Source organism: Chiloscyllium plagiosum, unplaced genomic scaffold, assembly GCF_037043375.1.
Source record: "Chiloscyllium plagiosum isolate Xiang-an unplaced genomic scaffold, Cpla_swu_hap1 HiC_scaffold_10, whole genome shotgun sequence".
NCBI classification, from domain to species: domain Eukaryota; kingdom Metazoa; phylum Chordata; class Chondrichthyes; order Orectolobiformes; family Hemiscylliidae; genus Chiloscyllium; species Chiloscyllium plagiosum.
In genome coordinates this window covers 4,454,026-4,475,335 of record NW_028270148.1, presented here as the reverse complement: position 1 = coordinate 4,475,335, position 21,310 = coordinate 4,454,026, and the positions used below count along the sequence as shown (strand labels likewise).

Below are 21,310 nucleotides of genomic sequence, written 5' to 3'. Positions count from 1 at the left end.
GTCCCTCATGGCAGTCTGCTCAATAAGGGCAAAGTGGCATATTGGATCCAAAACTGGCTGAGAGACAGGAAGCAGATGATAGTAGTAGAGGGGTGTTTATGGGATTGGTTGTCTGTTTCCAGAGGGATTCCACAGGGCTTACATTGGGGTCTTTCCTGCATATGGTATACAGTAATGACTTGGATTTAAATGCAAGAGGTATTATCAAGTTCAGGTCTGAGATGTCAATTGGTAAATGGTAAAGAGGATAGCTGTAAACTGGAGGATATCAATGAGACTGGGCAAAGCAATGGCAAATAGAACTCAACCTGGAAAAGTATGAGGTAGTGCACTTGGGGAGGGGGAAGAGTTAACAAGACAAGAAATTACTCTATGAAAATAGGACTCTGGCAAATATTGAAGATCAGAGGTACATGGTGTGCAACATCCATAGATCACTAAAGGTAGCAGTGCAGGTAGATAAGATGGATCAGAAGGCATATGGGATACTTTATTGGCTTAGGCTTAGAAACAAGATCAGGGAAGTTATGTTGGAACCGGGGTGGTTCGTACATAGAATGAACTTCCAGCGAAAAATGGTCAATGCTGGTACAGTTACAATGTATTAAAGACATTTGGACAGGTACATGAATAGGAAAGGTTTAAAGGGAAAAATACAGGCAAGTAGGATTAGTTTAGTTTGGGAAATTTTGTTGGCATGGAGGAGTTGAATGGAAGGGTCTGCTTCCGTGCTGTATGACTCTGCACCCACAGCTCTCTGTGGTAAGGAGTTCCAGACACTCACAAGCCTCTGAGAGAAGAAATTCCTCCTCATCTCAGTCTGAAATTGGTGCCCCTTTATTCTGAGGATATGCCGTCTGGTCCTAGGCTTTTCCATGAGGGCAAACATCATCTCAATATCTACCCTGTCAAGCCCCTTAATAATTCCATATAGTTCAATGAGATCATCTCTCATTCTTCTAAACACCAGTGAATGGATTTCCAGCCGGTTTCATCTTTGCTCATAAGACAGTCCTTCCTAATAGACTTTCTCTAAACTGCCTCCAATAAAATCAAATGAAGCTGCTGCCCTTGCCCAGGCAGGACTGTTATGTGACTCTTACTTGCCTTCTGAATCCACCAATCAAGACATTCTTGTACAACATCACTTTCTTGGTGAAATGATGTAAGTGAAATAAACGTGTTCCTGGGCAGCAATGCCCACATTCTGAGAACAAATTCAATTAAGGATCATCAAAGACATTGAATCAATAGATGGGCACTCTGAGTTTAATAATATTTGAGAAATCTATAATCTCATAGAGAAAACGAGACAGAAAATTCTGTTATTAAAATAGTGACATCTCGCTTCCCATACCCGCACTAAAATGTTATAAGAGCTCCATCCCTCCTGTTCAAATGATATTGTAATTTCACTCCTTCAGTACTTTTCCCACCTAGAGTCCCAGCAACAAAAGGGTCTCTGCAGTTCCACGCTGTGTTCGCTGTGCGACATATAGGGAGCAGGAGGCATAAGTCCCCTCCGATCCTAATTGTTGTGAAGAAGAATGACTGGACTCAAAATGTTAATTCTGTTTTTCTCTCTCTCCACAGATGCTGCCAGACCTGGTGAGTTTCTCCAGCAGTTTCTCTTTTTGATGGTTTCCCTGTTAGGCTTATTCACTCTAGTGTAGCTTGTTTAGGTGAATCCCATCCAATCCTGATCATGTCCAGTTAGAAGCAGAGCAGTGTCTCAGAGATACAAGTGCTGCTAGCCCATAGTTAGACCATTCCTTGTGGCCACAATACCATCTCCATCAGTGACACACGACTCAGCAGGAAGCAGAGCTGCCCTGGGATCTTCTTGAGGCGTTTCCTCCACCAGTATCTAAAAAATGAAGAGTGACAATCTGGGTCAGTGTTAAAACATCACTGAGTCTTCAGTTAGATTCCAGAATCATGCAGCTTCTTAATGCTGTTCTGTATTCAATAGAATCATGGCTGATCTGTGATCGATTCCAAACACCCACCTTTTCATCACACTCACCAACCCATGTACTTAGCAAAAAACCTACCCATCCAAGACTTCAAATTAAGAACTGATCTTTTGTCAAAGACAGTTTCAAACTATTCAAGGTTGTGGCCAATGCCTCGAGTTCTAGAGCTGTTAAGGTTCTAGCAGCCCTCGCTGTGCAGATGTGAAATATTCATCTCTTAACCAGAGTCCTCTCCTCTTTCACACTGAAAGTAAAGCTCCCTCTACCCTTTTAAATTGAATGCAAAGCTCTCTCTACTCCTTTAAAATGAAAGTAAATATCCCTCAATACTGTTCCCATTAATGACTCCCTGCACAGGGGTAGTGTGGGATTAGAGCTGAAAATGTGTTGCTGGAAAAGCGCAGCAGGTCAGGCAGCATCCAGGGAACAGGAGAATCGACGTTTCGGGCATAATCCCTTCTTCAGGAATGAGGAAAGTTTGTCCAGCAGGCTAAGATAAAAGGTAGGGAGGAGGGACTTGGGGGAGGGGCATCGGAAATGTGATAGGTGGAAAGAGGTCAAGGTGAGGGTGATAGGTTAGACTGGGGTGGGGGTGGAGAGGTCAGGAAGAAGATTGCAGGTTAGGAAGGCGGTGCTGAATTCGATGGATTTGACGAATTGTGTGGGATTAGATACAGTGCAAAGCTCCCTCTATGCTGTCCCCATCAAACACTCAAGTGACAGGGACAACACCAGGTTAGACACAGAGTAAAGCTTTCTCTACACTGTCCCCATCAAACACTCCCAGAACAGGGACAGCGCATTCTTGATTGCAACTACATGGGATGGAATGTGACTGTTGGCAGGAAGAGCAAGTGTGAGAGTGAAGTAAGGATTTCGAATAAAGGCATGATGTGGGAGTATTGGTGTTGGACTGGGTTGGACAAAGGCAGAAATCACATGACCCCAGGTTATAGTCCAACAGGTTTATTTGAAATCACAAGCTTTCGGAGCATCAGGTGAAGTCTGAAAGCTTGTGATTTCAAATAAACCAGTTGGACTATAATCTGGGGTTAAGTGATTTCTGTCAATAAAGACATGAAGGAGTGAATGGGAATCAGAGAGAGGAAAATCACGGGGAAGGGGGAGGGGCTGAGTTAGTGAAGGAGAGCCACAGACAGACTGGGAAAACAATCTGTTCCAGTCCACATCTAACCTGCTCGGATTCTTCACCGATCACAAAATCATCATCAAGGTCGAATCGTTTCTCGGGTAGTGGTGGCGGTTCCTCATCACGTTCCACATTCCCATGGGCTGCCGAAAGACTGGGAAGACACAGCAATGGTGCGTTCTTTGTCTTTTTGCTGACTCGTGCATACACAGGGGCCACTTTCTCCTGCTGGAGGTTCCCCTCCTCCTTGGCAACATCATCCTCGATGATGAACTCTGACCTCTGTGCTTCGAGGCTGAACTGGTCACTAGCCGCATACGACGGTTCGATGGGGTCTTCTGAAATCTCCTGGCACTCTGCAGCGGTTAGCTCTCTCGCTGTCTGGTAGACGGGGTCACCTTTCCCATCAGAATTCCCCTTATCGTCCAAAGCAGCGGGAATCTCAGGCAATGCTCTGCTGTGTTGACACGGAGATTCTTTATTATCTTGCATGCCAGGCATTTCCACATCATTTTGCCAGCTTACTTTACGTGATCCGGGGTGACCTGTGAGAGTTTGAGAGATCTTGTTAAATGAGAACACTTGGTCACAGCCTGTAGGTAGTCGCACTAGGAATCTGAAGAAGGTCACAGGATTCGAAACATTAACTGTTTCTCTCTCCACAGGCCCCCACTGTGGGACCTGCTCAGTTTCTCCAGAAATTTCTGTTTTTTATTTGTTCATGGGATGTGGGCATCACTGGCCAAGCCAGCATTTATTGCCCATCCCTCATTGCCCAGAGGGTAGTTAAGAGTCACCCACATTGCTGGGGGTTTGGAGACACGGAGGCCAGACCAGGTAAGGATGGCAATTTCCTTTCCTAAAGGACATTAATGACCCAGATGGATTTTTATCATAATCGAAGATAGTTTCATGATCATTATTAGATTCTGAATTCCAGATTTATTGTTGAATTAAATTGCACCATCTGTCATAGCTGGGTGTGGACCCAGGTTCGAGAACATTACATGGGTCTCTGGATTAATAATCCAGTGATAATACCACTAGACTATTGCCTACCCTTTAAAGTCATTTTGCAGCACGATTCCAGAAGATTCAATTTGCACACAGCAAGCACGCACAATCAGCAATGGGATAAATGATCAGCTGATCTGCTTTTAGTGATATTGGTTCAGGTCACTGGATGCCAACTCCCTCCATTTATTACAGAAATAATTTGAAACCAGTTTCACTTTTGGCCAGAGGGCTGCCAGTTCTTGATCTGTCGTTGGCCAAGTTTGTGTTGAGTGCTTCCAAGTTTTGAAATGCAATTGGTCAATGATTCAGTCGGCAATGCAACTTCTGCTAACCACAGTCACATGAAATCTCACTCTTTATGCTGATTAACACGTCAGTTTCAAGACAGTGAAATGCCTTCCTGGCAAACAACTGGCAGAAACGTGCCTCACTGCAGGATTACTGAGTGAGACACACACATCTGATTTCACACGTACATCTCTGTGTGCACTCATACACACACAGACATTCTCACAGACAACCACACACACATAGAGATATGTGCATGCATGGTCACACATGCACTCAAACACAAAAATATTCACACAGACACAAATACACACAGATATACACACAAACTTTAGACACTTGCATTCATATACAGACACATAGGCAGAGACACGCCCTAGAGTCACAGCAATGATTTCACCAGTCACAGGGTTCCCAGTCTGTCTCACAGCCAGCAATCAAGAAATTACCTACAATCCAAATCAAAGAACGAGGTCAAGGTGATTCCAGATCACTTACTGTCAAACCAGAACTCACATCAGGTCAACACACAGCACTCAAACTACACACAGAAACTGCATCATTTTGGTTCCTATCTATCACTCTCTCTCTCTCTCTGTAACACTCTCTCTATCACTCTCTCTGTGTCATTGTCTCTCTTTGCATCACACTCTTTGTATCTCTCTCTCTCTGTGTCAAACTCTGCATCACTGTCTTTATCACTTTATCTCTTTCTATCACTCTGCATTACTCCCTCTCTCCATCACTCTCTGTATCACTACATTACTCTCTATCACTTTCTCTCTCTCTAGCACTCTCTGCATTATTCTATCACTCTCTCTCTGTATCAGTCTCTGCATTAGTCTATCACTTTTTCTCTCTGTATCATTCTGCATTACTCTCTGTATCACTTTCTCTTTCTCTGTATCACTCTGCATCACTCTCCCTCTGTATCACTCTACATTACTCTCTGTATCACTTTCTCTATCTCTGTAACACTCTGCATTACTCTGTCTGTATCACTCTCTCTCTGTGTATCACTCTCTCTCTCTCTGTATCACTCTCTGCATTCTCTCTCTGTACCTTCTTGGATTGTTGCTGGGGAGATGCTGTTTGGAAATACGGAATCATCGAACTGGCTCTGGAGAGAGAAGACAGAATTTTGCATTATTTCCACTTGTTATCATTGATGCGATTATTTGCCCCATTGGAACAGCTCCTTCACCACCACCTCCATCTGTCCCGTAAAGGCCCCACACAGGTGAGTGTTCTGTTTCCTGTCAGTCTTCAGTGCGATGGTGCCAGGATTTACTCCATACTCTCTGGGATCTACATACACTGTCACTGAAATCACGCTCCCATGGGAAAAACAGGAACCTCTTCCTCAAACTCCCCAATAATTCTTCACCCCTTCCCCACCAATCCCCTCACTGAATTTGAACAGATTCCCTGTTCCTCAAACTTACAATGCTTATGAGATGAGTGTCATCTTTAGTCTCTGTGTCGTTATTCTGTGCCGAAAATTGAGCTGACTTCCTGTGGGAAAAGGAAATAGCTCATTAGAAAAGTTATAATTTCCTTTGATAAACTGCCCCAGCATCTCAAACAGAGATAATTCAGTGACGTGTGAGACTGTAAAAATCAGTTCATCAGCACTAGGATTTACAAGGGTTTCGCCAGTTTTAGGAAAAGACAGGGATATTTACCATGGAATATGGGAGACTGAGGAGGAGTACAAGATTTGATTGAGATGTACAAAGTTATGAGGGACCTGGATGGAATGGATGGGACAGATGGATTTAACAGACAGATGTGGAGCACTGCTTATTAAAGTGATCGGTCAAGGAATCAGAGGGAGAGATGGGGAAACATTTTTCAGCTAGAGGGTGGGAGGGGTCAGAAAGTGATCGCTGAAAGAGCATCGCAAGCAATATTCGCTGACTCATTTCCAAATGTCTGGATATGTTGCTCAAGTACACAACCTGCCGGGTCACAAACCACGTGCTGGAAGCTGTGGCTGGGATGGACGGCTTACTTTCCTGCCCAGGATGAGCAGAGTGGCCAGCATCTGTGTCTTGCCACTTCTATGATTCTGTTGTAGGATTCCTTTTGGTGCTGATGTTAGTTAATCTTTAGCAGAGTTAGTAAAAACAGCAGATGAGGAGAGGGTCTTGCTCTAAGGTCAGCTGTCCCAGTGAACGTTCTGAAAAATAGTTTCCCTGACCCTTTCCCGTTAGGCTTGGCTTAGCATTTGGATACAGTTCAAACTGTGTTGTAGCCTCATTCACTGGCACTGCTGAGGATGGGTGTGAAAGCGAATCGTAAGGAGGATATAAAGGGTCTGCAGAGGGCTAAGAGAGTGCTCATTCCTGAAGAAGGGCCTGTGCCCGAAACGTCGAATCTCCTGTTCCCTGGATGCTGCCTGACCTGCTGTGCTGTTCCAGCAATAAAGTTTCAACTTTGATCTCCAGCATCTGCAGACCTCACTTTCTCCTCTAAGAGAGTGGGGAAAAGTTTAGCAATGTAGTATAATGTGGGAAAATGTAAACTTTTCCATTTTGGTGGAAGGGATGGAAAATCAGAATACTATTAAAATGGAGAGAGTATGTAGAACTCTGATGTACAGAAGGATTTGGGTGTCTTGGAACATGAATCACAAGACGTTAACACACAGGTACACCTTGTGATTAGGAAAACAACAGGATTATTGGCCTGTCTTGCAAGAGGAATGGAATATAGAAGTAGAGAGGTTCTGCTACGACACAGGATTGATGAAATGAAATACTATCCAGAGTTTTGGTCTCATTCCTTAAGGAGGGACAGTCTTGCAGTTCAGGGAAGGTTCACTTGATTGATCCTGAGTAATGAGCGATGTTTATGAGGAGGTGTTGCCAGGGTTGGAGGATTTGAGCTATAGGGAGAGGCTGAACAGGCTGGGGCTGTTTTCCCTGGAGGGTCGGAGGCTGAAGGGTGACCTTATAGAGGTTTACAAAATTATGAGGGGCATGGATAGGGTAAATAGACAAAGTCTTTTCCCTGGGGTCAGAGAGTCCAGAACTAGAGGGCATAGGTTTAGGGTGAGAGGGGAAAGATATAAAAGAGACCTACAAGGCAACTTTTTCACACAGAGGGTGGTATGTGTATGGAATGAGCTGCCAGAGGAAGTGATGGAGGCTGGTACAATTGCAACATTTAAGAGGCATTTGGATGGGGATATGAATAGGAAGGGTTTGAATGGATATGGGCCGGGTGTGACAGGTGGGACTAGATTGGGTTGGGATATCTGGTCAGCATGGACAGGTTGGACCGATGGGTTTATTTCCATGCTGTACATCTCTATGACTTTATGAAAGGTTGAGCAGGCTGGGCCTGTACTCATTAGATTTTAGAAGAATCAACTGATAGAATTGAACTTATTGAAGCAAATCTGATTGTGAGGGGCTATGATAGGATTAGATCAATCAGAATGATCCTGGGTTAAAAGTGTCAGTGAATGGAGTAGGTGGGAGAATGCATGGACCAGGTTGGTATCTCCCTGCATTTTTAACAATGGGGAGTAGGGGAGGGGTGAGTTTAATGGAGGTGTTTTTAATGGTTAAAGGGTGATATAGGATTGAAGGGAAGTTGCTCATTTCTCTCAATCCAGGATAAGGGAGCAGCATCGCATAATTGGAGTGGGGACATTTCAGGCCAATTTTAGGGAAGAGGTTTTCACACAAATACTTGTGGAAATCTGGGGTAGCTACCTTAATAAACCCACTGACCTTCACCTGGACATTTTCAACGTGAGCGAGATCACTACAACTTTGGAGGAGATGTCGATGGTGAGAGGGTTGAAGTGGGGAGATGGAGCTATAGAGCAGCCACCACCAACTGTCACAGTTCGTTACATTCATCCTGTTCCAATCACATCTCAATGCAGGTATTCCATCTCATTCCAGCATCCCCTGGTGGTGTCTAAGATTATTGCATTGTAATTTCAAACCAATCCTCAGCTTTCACTGTCACGTAGGGTACAGTCCTCACACACTGTCTAACAAACACACACATGGTACAGCCCTCACACACTGTCTAACACACACGCGGTACAGCCCTCACACGTCGTCTAATAAACACACACACACGGTACAGCCCTCACACACTGTCTAACAAACACACATGGTACAGCGTTCACAAGCTGTCTGACACACACACATGGTACAGCCCTCACACACTGTCTAACACACACACACACATGGTACAGCCCTCACACACTGTCTAACACACACACACACGGTACAGCCCTCACACACTGTCTAACAAACACACACACTCGGTACAGCCCTCACACACTAACAAACACACATGGCACAGCCCTCACACACTAACAAACACACATGGCACAGCCCTCACACGCTGTCTAACACACACACTTGGTACAGCCCTCACACACTGTCTAACACACACACACGGTACAGCCCTCACACGCTGTCTAACACACACACTTGGTACAGCCCTCACACACTGTCTAACACACACACATGGTACAGCCCTCACACGCTGTCTAACACACACATGGTACAGCCCTCACACACTGTCTAACACACACACATGGTACAGCGTTCACACGCTGTCTAACACACACACGGTACAGCCCTCACACACTGTCTAACAAACACATGGTACAGCGTTCACACGCTGTCTAACACACACACATGGTACAGCCCTCACACGCTGTCTAACACACACATGGTACAGCCCTCACACACTGTCTAACACACACACATGGTACAGCGTTCACACGCTGTCTAACACACACACGGTACAGCCCTCACACACTGTCTAACAAACACACATGGTACAGCGTTCACACGCTGTCTAACACACACACGGTACAGCCCTCACACACTGTCTAACAAACACACATGGTACAGCGTTCACACGCTGTCTAACACACACACATGGTACAGCCCTCACACGCTGTATAATAAACACACACACACGGTACAGCTCTCACACACTGTCTAACACACACACACACATGGTACAGCCCTCACACACTGTCTAACACACACACGCGGTACAGCCCTCACACGCTGTATAATAAACACACACACACGGTACAGCCCTCACACGCTGTATAATAAACACACACACAGGGTACAGCTCTCACACACTGTCTAACACACACACTTGGTACAGCTCTCACACACTGTCTAACAAACACACAGGGTACAGCCCTCACATGCTGTCTAACAAACACACAGGGTATAGCCCTCACACACTGTCTAACAAACACACAGGGTACAGCCCTCACATGCTGTCTAACAAACACACAGGGTACAGCCCTCACACGCTGTCTAACACACACACAGGGTACAGCCCTCACACACTGTCTAACAAACACACAGGGTACAGCCCTCACACGCTGTCTAACAAACACACAGGGTACAGCCCTCACACGCTGTCTAACAAACACACAGGGTACAGCCCTCACACGCTGTCTAACAAACACACAGGGTACAGCCCTCACACGCTGTCTAACAAACACACAGGGTACAGCCCTCACACGCTGTCTAACAAACACACAGGGTACAGTCCTCACACACTGTCTAACAAACACACAGGGTATAGCCCTCACACACTGTCTAATAAACACACACACGGTACAGCCCTCACACACTGTCTAACAAACACACATGGTACAGCCCTCACACGCTGTCTAACACACACACATGGTACAGCCCTCACACACTGTCTAACACACATACACACATGGTACAGCCCTCACACACTGTCTAACACACACACATGGTACAGCCCTCACACACTGTCTAACACACATACACACATGGTACAGCCCTCACACACTGTCTAACACACACACAGGGTACAGCCCTCACACGCTGTCTAACAAACACACATGGTACAGCGTTCACACGCTGTCTAACACACACACATGGTACAGCCCTCACACACTGTCTAACACACATACACACATGGTACAGCCCTCACACACTGTCTAACACACATACACACATGGTACAGCCCTCACACGCTGTCTAACACACACACATGGTACAGCCCTCACACGCTGTCTAACACACACACATGGTACAGCCCTCACACACTGTCTAACACACACACATGGTACAGCCCTCACACACTGTCTAACAAACACACAGGGTACAGTCCTCACACACTGTCTAACAAACACACAGGGTATAGCCCTCACACACTGTCTAATAAACACACACACGGTACAGCCCTCACACACTGTCTAACAAACACACAGGGTACAGCGTTCACACGCTGTCTAACACACACACAGGGTACAGCCCTCACACACTGTCTAACAAACACATGGTACAGCGTTCACACGCTGTCTAACACACACACATGGTACAGCCCTCACACACTGTCTAACACACACACACACATGGTACAGCCCTCACACACTGTCTAACACACATACACACATGGTACAGCCCTCACACGCTGTCTAACACACACACATGGTACAGCCCTCACACACTGTCTAACACACACACATGGTACAGCCCTCACACACTGTCTAACACACATACACACATGGTACAGCCCTCACACGCTGTCTAACACACACACAGGGTACAGCCCTCACACACTGTCTAACACACACACATGGTACAGCCCTCACACACTGTCTAACAAACACACAGGGTACAGTCCTCACACACTGTCTAACAAACACACAGGGTATAGCCCTCACACACTGTCTAATAAACACACACACGGTACAGCCCTCACACACTGTCTAACAAACACACAGGGTACAGCGTTCACACACTGTCTAACAAACACATGGTACAGCGTTCACACGCTGTCTAACACACACACATGGTACAGCCCTCACACACTGTCTAACACACACACACACATGGTACAGCCCTCACACACTGTCTAACACACACACGCGGTACAGCCCTCACACGCTGTATAATAAACACACACACACGGTACAGCCCTCACACGCTGTCTAACACACACACTTGGTACAGCTCTCACACACTGTCTAACAAACACTCAGGGTACAGCCCTCACATGCTGTCTAACAAACACACAGGGTATAGCCCTCACACACTGTCTAATACACACATACTGTACAGCCTGGCTAGCTAAGTTGGTAGAGCATGTGATTCTTAATCTGAGGTTCGTGGGTTCAAGCCTCATGATGATGTTTCCCCTCCTTAATAGAAATCCAGCTCTCTGTTCTTCTTGGGGCGGCACAGTGGCTCAGTGGTTAGCACACAGCACTAGGGACCCAGGTTCGATTCCAGCCTCGGGCGACTGTGTGGAGTTTGCACATTTTCCCCATGTTTGTGTGGGTTTCCTCCGGGTGCTGTGGTTTCCTCGCACAATCCAAAGATGTGCCGGTTAGGTGAATTGCCCACGCTAAATTGCCCTTAGAGATGGGTGCATTAGTCAGAGGGAAATGGGTCTGGGTGGGTTACTCTTCGGAGGGTTGGTGTGGACTTGTTGGGCCGAGGGCCTGTTTTCACACAGTAGGGAATCTAATCTAGCCCTCGCACACTGTCTAATAAACACACACACAGGGTACAGCCCTCACGCACTGTGGAATGCACAAACATGGTACAGCCCTCACACAGTTTATCAGCTGGAACTTGATCCTGACCTCATACCTGCATCATTAAGACTGTAATTTTTCACATCCATAGTAACACCACCTCTGACCCTACACTGAATCACTTAATTGTTATGGTGAAGAATGAGGTCATTTGGCCCATCATGTCTTTACTGGCTCTCTGAACGTTTCAACTTTGAGCCAATCTCCCTCATTTTCTCCAAAACCCTGTATATAATTTCTAATTTAAAAATATTAATGAACTCCTCAATGTCCAGCACATTTCTACAACCTAAGTAGTGACTGGGTGAAAATGGTTTTCCCATGCCACCCCTGCTTGTTTTGCCAAACACTGAAAAGGTGCTCTCTGGTTCTCAAACTGGCTGGGAACAGATTCTCAGTATCCACTCAGAACAAAACCCCCTCGGTTTAGAAAGCATCTAGCAAAACTCTTCTCAGCCTTCTCCCCTTGAGGAGAATTATCCTAAAGTTTCTGATGTATCATCTGTATTGAGGTGGTTCATCCCTAGAACCATTCTGATAAACCTGTATTGCACACACACCATTCACATCCCATCCTACAGTGTAGCACCCAAAATTGTCCACCACTTTCTAAGATCTAACAAGTATCTGAGATACAGTCAGCAACACCTCCCTGTTTTGTGCCTCCATTTATGAAGCTAAGAATATTATATACTATATTAACAGCTCTCTTAACCTATCCTGCCACATGTAATGAATGATGCACTAATATACCTAGGTCTTCCTATTCCGACTCATCCTTCTGAGAAGCAGCCTTTATTTCATATTATCTGTCCATATTCTTTGTATCAGAATGCACCACATCACATTTCTTTGCATTGAATGACAGTTGCCACCTATCTGTCCATTACACCAACCCATCAATGTCCTTTTGGAGTTCCACACTGTCCTTCTCCTCCTCGTCATCTGTTTACAATTCTCTCAAGTGTCATGTTATTTGCAAGCTTTGATGCTGTCCCCTGCATGCTAAGACCTAGAACATTTAGTTAAATCAAAAGCAAGTGCTGCAATACCAGTCCCTGCGAACTCCGCTACAAACTTTCTTCCAGCCCAGAAATTATCTATTGACCATTACTCTCTGTGTCCTAGCCCTCGGCCACTTTTGTATTCCACACGGCTACTGTTCTTCTTACACCTTGACCTATAACATTCCACACAAGTTTGTTTGTGTGGCACTGTATCAAACATGGAAATCCATGTACATCCATCAACAATATCACCCTCATCAACGCTGTTACCTCTTCATGTTATCTCTTTCAGCAATTCAGTTAGACATGGTTTTCCTTTAAGAATCCATGATGACTCTTTTGAACCAATCCCCACTTTTCCATGTGACAATTAATTCAATTCCCACATAATTGTTTCTAGAAGCTTCCCTGCCAAAATTAAACTGACTGTAATTACTAGGCCAAAGTTTACAACCTTTCGTTTTGAACAAAGCTGTGATATTTATGATTGTCCAGTCTTCAGGCACCTGCTCCAAGCCCAGGAAACATGGACACTGTCTCCACTGCCTCCACCAATTCTTCCCTCACTTCCTTCAAAATCCTTGGATGCATCTCATCCAGTCTCAGTGTCTTGTCACCTTTAAATGCTGACCGTATCTAATACCCCCGCCTTATTAATTTTGATCTTTTCTTGTGACTGTTCCCTTGTCTGTCACTATGACCTGGGCAACATCCTCATCTTTAGTAAAGAGACAGCTGTAAAATACCCATTTGCTACCTTAGCTATGCCCCCTGCCCCCAGGAGTAAATCCCCTTCTTGCTCTTTGAGTGGCCCTACTCCTTTCAGCATGCCTTTATTGTTGATGTCATAGAGATGACTTTGTGGTTTTCCCTTACATTAGCTGCCAGCCTTTAATCACCATCCCTTTTTGCTTTCCTTATTTCCTTTTTAATCTCCCTTCTGGGCTTTCCGTACCTTCTCAACTGTAGTCACTGCCTGACATAGACATTGGATTAAAGAAAAAAATGCGTTTATCACATTTGTCATCCTGGAAGTTCTGAGTTTGTTTGTCCTACCTTTCCCTTTTGATGGAATGTACCTGGACTGAGGCCAAACCATCTGCTCCAGATAGCTCATTATTCACCTTCTGTTCCTCTGGCCTAGCTAGGGAGCTGATCTCATTACTCAACAAACAATTCAGAAACCCAGGCTAATGATCCAGAGAGATAGATTTGAATCCCATTATGGCAGACGGTGAAATGTGTATTTAATAAGAATCTAGCACACAAAAAAAAGTTAATTACTATAAAAAAAAATCAGGTTCACTGATATCTTTCAGGGAAGGAAATCTACTTATTTCAGTAAGGTGTTTGACAAGGTTCCCCCACGGTAGGCTATTGCACAAAATACGGAGGCATAGGATTGAGGGTGATTTAGCAGTTTAGATCAGAAATTGGCTAGCTGAAAGAAGAAAGAGGGTGGTGGTTGATGGGAAATATTCATCCTGGAGTTCAGTTACTAGTGGTGTACCGCAAGGATCTGTTTTGGGTCCACTGCTGTTTGTCACTTTTATAAATGACGTGGATGAGGGCATAGAAGGATGGGTTAGTAAATTTGTGGATAACACTAAGGTCAGTACGTGGATAGTGTTCACGGATGTTGTAGGTTACAGCGAGACACAGATAAGCTGCAGAGCTGGGCTGAAAGGTGGCAAATGGAATTTAATGCGGAAAAGCATGAGGTGATTCATTTGGAAGGAGTAACAGGAATGCAGAGTACTTGGTTAATGATAATATTCTTCATAGTGTGGAAGGGCAGAGAGAGCTTGATATCCAGGCACGTAGGTCCTTGAAAGTTGCCACTCAGGTTGATAGGGTGTGTTAGCTTTTATTGGTAGTGGGATTGAGTTTCGAAACCATGAGGTCATGCTGCAGCTGTACAAAACTCTGGTGCAGCCGCACTTGGAGTACTGCATACAGTTCTGGTCACCGCATTATAGGAAGGATGTGGAAGTTTTGGAAAGGGATCAGAGGAGATTTACTAGGATGTTGATTGGTATGGAGAGAAGGTCTTATGAGGAAAATGCTGAGGGACTTGCGGCTGTTTTCGTAAGAGAGAAGAAGGTTGAGATGTGACTTAATTGAGACATTTAAGATAAGCAGAGGGTTAGATCGGTTGGACAGTGAGAGCCTTTTTCCTCGGATGGCGATGGCTAGCATGAGGGGATATAGCTTTAAATTGAGGGGTGACAGATAGAGAACAGATATCAGAGGTAGTTTTTTTTTACTCAGAGTAGTATGGGTGTGGAATGCATTGCCTGCAACAGTAGTAGACTTGCCAACTTTAATGGTATTTAAATGGTCATTGATAGGCATATGGATGAGAATGGAATAGTGTAGGATAGATAGGCTTAAAATTGGGTTCACAGCTTGGCCAACATTGAGGGCTAAAGGGCCTGCACTGTGCTGTTATGTTCTATGTTCTATACTGTCCTTATCCAGTCTGGCCTACATTGACTCCAGACTCACAGGAATGTGGTTGACTCATAACAACTCTCTGGGAAATTAGGGATAGACATTAAATGCTGGCTTAGCCAGTGACATGCACATCCCAGGTGGAATTTAGCTCTGTTCTAGAACATGGAACAATACAGCGCAGAACAGGCCCTTCGGCCCTCGATATTGCGCCAACCTGTGAACTATTCTCAGCTCGTCCCCCTACACTATCCCAAAATCATCCATATGCTTATCTAAGGATTGTTTAAATCTCCCTAATGTGGCTGAGATGACTACATTAGCAGATAGGGCATTCCACACCCTTACCACTCTCTGAGTAAAGAACCTGCCTCTGACATCTGTCTTAAATCTATCACCCCTCAATTTGTAGTTATGCCCCCTCGTACACGCTGACGTCATCATCCTAGGAAAAAGTCTTTCACTGTCTACCCTATCTAATCCTCTGATCATCTTGTATGTCTCTATTAATTCCCCCCTTAGCCTTCTTCTTGCCAATGAGAAGCCAATGAGAACAGGTTCAAGTCTCTCAGCCTTTCCTCATAAGACCTTCCCTCCAGACCAGGCAACATCCTGGTAAATCTCCTCTGCACCTTTTCCAATGCTTCCACATCCTTCCCGAAATATGGGGACCAGAACTGTACACAACATTCCAAGTGTAGCCGCACCAGCATTTTGTATAGTTGCAGCATGATATTACGGCTCTGGAGCTCAATCCCTCTACGAATGAAACCTAACACACCGTATGCCTTCTTAACAGCACTGTCCACCTGGGTAGCAACTTTCAGGGATCTATATACATGGACTCCAAGATCCCTCTGCACATCCACACTACCAAGAATCTTTCCATTGACCCAGTACTCTGCCTTCCTGTTATTCTTCCCAACATGCATCACCTCACATTTAGCTGCATTGAACACCATTTGTCATCTCTCAGCCCAATTCTGCAGTTTATCCAAGTCCCCCGCAACCTGTAAAATTCTTCCAAACTGTCCACTACTCCACCGACTTTATTGTCATCTGCAAATTTACTAATCCATCCACTTATGCCTGCGCCTAAGTCATTTATAAAAATGACAAACAGCAGTGGTCGCAAAACAGATCATTGTGGCACACCACTAGTAACTGGACTCCAGGCTGAATATTTTCCATCAACCACCATTTTTTTTTTCCAGTTATTTTCAGTCAACAGACTCAAAATGTTAATTCTACTCTCTCTCTCTACAAATGCTGCCAGACCTGCTGAGTTTCTTCGGCAATTTCTGTTTTTTTTTAATTTCTAATTAAAATAGACTAGATTCCCTACAGTGTGGAAACAGGCCCTTCAGCCCAACCAGTCCATACCTACCGTCCAAAGAGTAACCCACCCAGACCCATTTCACTCTAACCAATGCACCTAATATTATAGGCAATTTAGCATGGCCAGTTCACCTGACCTGCACATCTTTGGACTGTGGGAGGAAACCGGAGCACTGGGAGGAAACCCATGCAGACACAGGGAGAACGTGCAAACTCCACACAGACAGTCACCCCGAGGCAGGAATCGAACCTGGGACCCTGGTGCTATGAGGCAGCAGTGCTAACCACTGAGCCACCACGCCACCTGAAGTCCCATTAGTGGGTTCTCTGAGAGTTGATTATTCTTACTCAGAATTGTTGCATGTCATTCTCCAGCACTGTCCTGAACCTTACAATACAATGATCGCTGAATCCTAAATATTGTCTCACTGATACCTGTTCTGTTTGGCTACCCGCATTCCCAACAACCAGGTCTAACAGAGCAACCTTTCTTGTTGGAGTGGATACATACTATGTCGGGAATTCCCCTGAACACAAGCCAGCATTGCCCCTTACTCAACCAGTATTTCAATCAATAGGCAGGTAATTAAAATCTCCCATTATAACTCCTTGACAACGTTTACACTGCTCTTTTCTTTCCTTGCTGATGTGTTCCTCTCCATCCTCCCTACTTGCTAATGTATAAATGACAGTGATTAATGTAATGTCTGAGGGACAGGAAGCTAGGAAATGTTGGAGATGTTTTTCAAATTGGAAGAAGGTGTGTAGTGGAGCTTCCCAAGGGTTAGGTTTTGGTAGCTACCTTTTTCCTGAATGATCACAGACTTGGAGTACAGGGAACAATTTCTGTTTGCAGATTATCGACTGTGAGGAGGACAGTGCAGGATGTCAGAGGTTCACTGATAAACTGGTGAAATGGCAAACACATAGCAGAAAGCCCTGTTCCTTCAGTGATGCCACCAGGGGCATGGTGCGAGTGTCCAGCTGACTTACCTCATGCAGCCTCCACAGGAGATCAGCAGCAGAATGAACAACAGCAAGCTCAGGGTGAAGAACAACCATAGATGCATTGAATAGGATCCACCACTCAAGGACCAGGGCTCTGCACTCATACTCAAAGATAGAGCCAAGGATGCTGCTGTTCATCTGAAAGGATAATAAGATGCCTCACAGAAATTGATTTTAGAGATATCTATATTCACATTGTCATGAAGGAACAGTGTTATGAAGAGGGGGAAAACATTTTTAGTTTAATTTTAGATTTGCTCTGAGAATGACAATGGGGGTTATGGAGACTTGTTTTACATGCATGCATTTCAATTAGGTCTTTAAACAATTGAGGTGAACAGTTCAGTGTATTAGTGAAGGGTAAAAAAAAAAGAGTGGAATGCCTGTAGGAAACCAGTAACACAAAAAGTCAAAACAATCCAGAAGAAGTCAAACAAAAACACATCCAGTCAGAGTGAAAAGTTTTTTTAACAGCAGATATGATAATAGTTTAATAGTCTTCAAAACAGTCAGGGAAAAAGTCCTGAGCTGATTGCAAGAAACTTCAGAAGCAGAAAGCTATAGAGATGTCAGAAAGAAAAGATGCTGCCCAGGGCTGTTAATATATTGGTTTGATGACCATGTGTTAATATACTGGTTTGATGACCATGTGTTAAGGAAGTGAGCTCAGGCTCCAAAAGAGACATTAAGTGAAGAAATGGCATCCAATGAATGCAGAAATCTGTCAATATTAAACCAAATACAGCCATCCCAACTGAACAAGGAGCTGTAGTGTCAAGACAAGGGTAATCCTTCACTGGTTTTTGAGAGACTGGAATGTTGTTGAGGGGTTAAGGGGATTGAATCTTTCTTTCTGATGTTTGTAATAAAACTGTTTCAAATACTCCTTGTATGGTGTAAGATCATTTTTTTTATGTGTGTGCAATAAACATTGATGTTCTTTTGCTCACAGGAAATTGGCAAACTCTTGTTAACATTTTCAGTGACTGACCTTTTCATTAAATAAAGCAGAAAATAAAATTTATGATTTATCAAGCCAGATTTCCCTCCATGATCCAACTTGTGGAGCACTACCACCAGCTGGAAGTAAATCAATATTCAGAAGACTAACAATATAGTTGGTGCAGAAAGTAGTCACATGTGTAACCGCTGAAGCACAGGGCATGAGATAATGCTTCTCTAGTGACCAGTGATACTCAGGGACTTGACTCCGGACAGGAACTCAGCAGAGCACTTAGGGAGGAGATTTCCAGGTATGGGACAACGCACCCCTGCCTCCTGAGAGTGAGGGACACCACATGTGGCCCAATGTATGTCAGTTCTGAGCCCTCAGCGAAGGGATTATCATTATATATTTCAAAAAGACATCATTATCTAGAGGACTGTGATGTAACTGGGATGGGGAGGAGGCTGGATAACCTTTGATTGGGATTGAGATTTCTGGGAGTCTGAGTTGATGGCGTTCAGAGAGTGCTGCTGTTTTCTTTCATTGACGCTGGGATGTGGGCATCAATGGCAAGGCTTGCATTTATTGCAATGCTCAGAGCTGATGCTGCTGGGCCTGACTCACAAACAATGCTGTGGCAGTTTGATTACACTTTGGGAGCTGCTCAGACACTGAATGTACGGTCAGCTCAGGCAAGGAACTCAGGACACTTCCTAGAGAACATTCATGAAATCTCCTGGATCTCTGCAATAATCTGGTGTCTGGTGGTCCCTTGTGTGGATTTTTTTTTCATAAGATGGGAATTAAGGGGTCCTTCTTGTGGTACAGATCAGAAGTCCAAGGTTCAAGATTTACTTACTTCAGGGCTGTGTCATAAAATCTCTCAAAAAGGGTTTATTAGAAAAACTGGTTAACTTTGAAAATAGCTCTGTGCAAAAGGGCTCTTGTGACACAATGTTAGTATCCCTTCTTGTGAGCTGGAGGCGGGGGTTCAAGTCTCACCTACTCCAGGGCTGTGTAACAGTAAGTCTGAAACAGGTTGATTAAAAATATCTAAAACAGGAAGCAAACTGTCAAGGAGGAAGTGGAGGGTCCCATCATCATCACACATCATCTTTCCAACTCAATTCCAGTCTTTCCTGATGTGTCTGAAGTTTTCTCTGGTTGAATTTGTCGATTTAAGTCTTTGGGTCACTGTACTAACGCTGTACTAGTGAGGCTCCGGACCAATACCTGTGAACATTAAATTCACCCATTTCACATCGAGACACACGGTCACACCTCACCCCGCTCTAACTAAAACTTGCTATCCTGCAGTTTGGATAGTGGCACTGACCTGAATTTTATTCAATCCTTGTCTTCATTGTCACTTTCCCCAGCTTCTCAGTACAGTCCCATCCCGACTGTGGTTTCTGTAATCTCCCCTCTGTAAGCAAGTGATCCTGAGTGCGGAAGCCAGTCTATCCTCACAAGCAGTGGCTGCGGTGAGAGTCCAATTCTCGCCGGCAGTGCAGCCCTCAGGGGTAGGAGTCCCTCCATAAGGGTAAGGGAGGTTCTGGGTGGAGGGATTCTCTCCCCATCACTGTGCCCACAGCCAGAACCAGGCGCTGCTGTGAGGGATTCAGCCACACACTGCCCACTGCACTGTACTCCTATCTGACCTTCTGTATCCTCCTCAGAAGCCAGCAGCCGAGGCTCCCTCAGGGAGCAGTTCAGAGCAGCTGGAAGCAGGCAGCTATAGCAGAGTGGGTGTCCCTGACCCTGACACCCAGCGGCTCATCATTCCGGCTGCCTTAACTGTTTCACAACCGGCCTCCTCACACACACACTCTTACTCACACACACACTGTCACTCTCACACACTCACTCACTCTCACTCACCCACACACACTGACTAACTCTCACATTCACCCACTCTCACACTCACTCGCGCTCACAATCACTCACTCTCACACTTTCACGCACTCACATACTCACTACTCACACTCACCAACTCACAAGGACTCACTCACTCACACTCACTTTCTCATACTCTCTCACAAAGCCTCATACATACACACTCACTGTCACTGTCATTCACTCACACATTTTTCCTCACTCACATGTTCTCTCAAAGTCACATTCACTCACTCATTTTCACACTCACTGACACATTCAGCTGAAAATGTGTTGCTGGAAAAGCGCAGCAGGTCAGGCAGCATCCAGGGAACAGGAGAATCGACGTTTCGGGCATAAGCCCTTCTTCAGGACACATTCTCTCACTCATACTCACACTTACTCTCACACTAACTCATTCTCTCTCACTTACACACACTCTCACATTCACACATTCACTCACTCTCACTCACTGCAATGTTCCTGTCCTGCCCTGCACTGCCTTCCCCACAGGAAGTATCCTATTCCCTCCAGTCTCAGGGAGAGTTGCTGCTCCCTGTCCTAGGATTGCCTGCTTGCGGAGCTCCCAGACTGGGATCTTCTCCCAGGCAGCAGGGACTGACTGAACCTAGGAGTCCAGACTGAGCAGGATCCCAGATGGGGGTG

The 21,310-nt window shown here is 45.0% G+C and overlaps 1 protein-coding gene across 1 annotated transcript; it reads right to left on the bottom strand.

The window, feature by feature from the left end:
* Nucleotides 1-1,247: 1,247 nt before the first annotated feature.
* On the bottom strand, nt 1,248-20,455 carry LOC122552548 (uncharacterized). Its single transcript, XM_043695241.2, has 6 exons — nt 20,106-20,455; nt 17,809-17,961; nt 5,877-5,946; nt 5,494-5,551; nt 3,172-3,671; nt 1,248-1,867 (listed from the first exon to the last, which is right to left on the bottom strand). Exons 2-6 carry the CDS (start codon nt 17,925-17,927, stop codon nt 1,751-1,753), a joined length of 864 nt encoding a protein of 287 aa, XP_043551176.2. The 5' UTR covers nt 17,928-17,961; nt 20,106-20,455; the 3' UTR covers nt 1,248-1,750.
* Nucleotides 20,456-21,310: the final 855 nt, after the last annotated feature.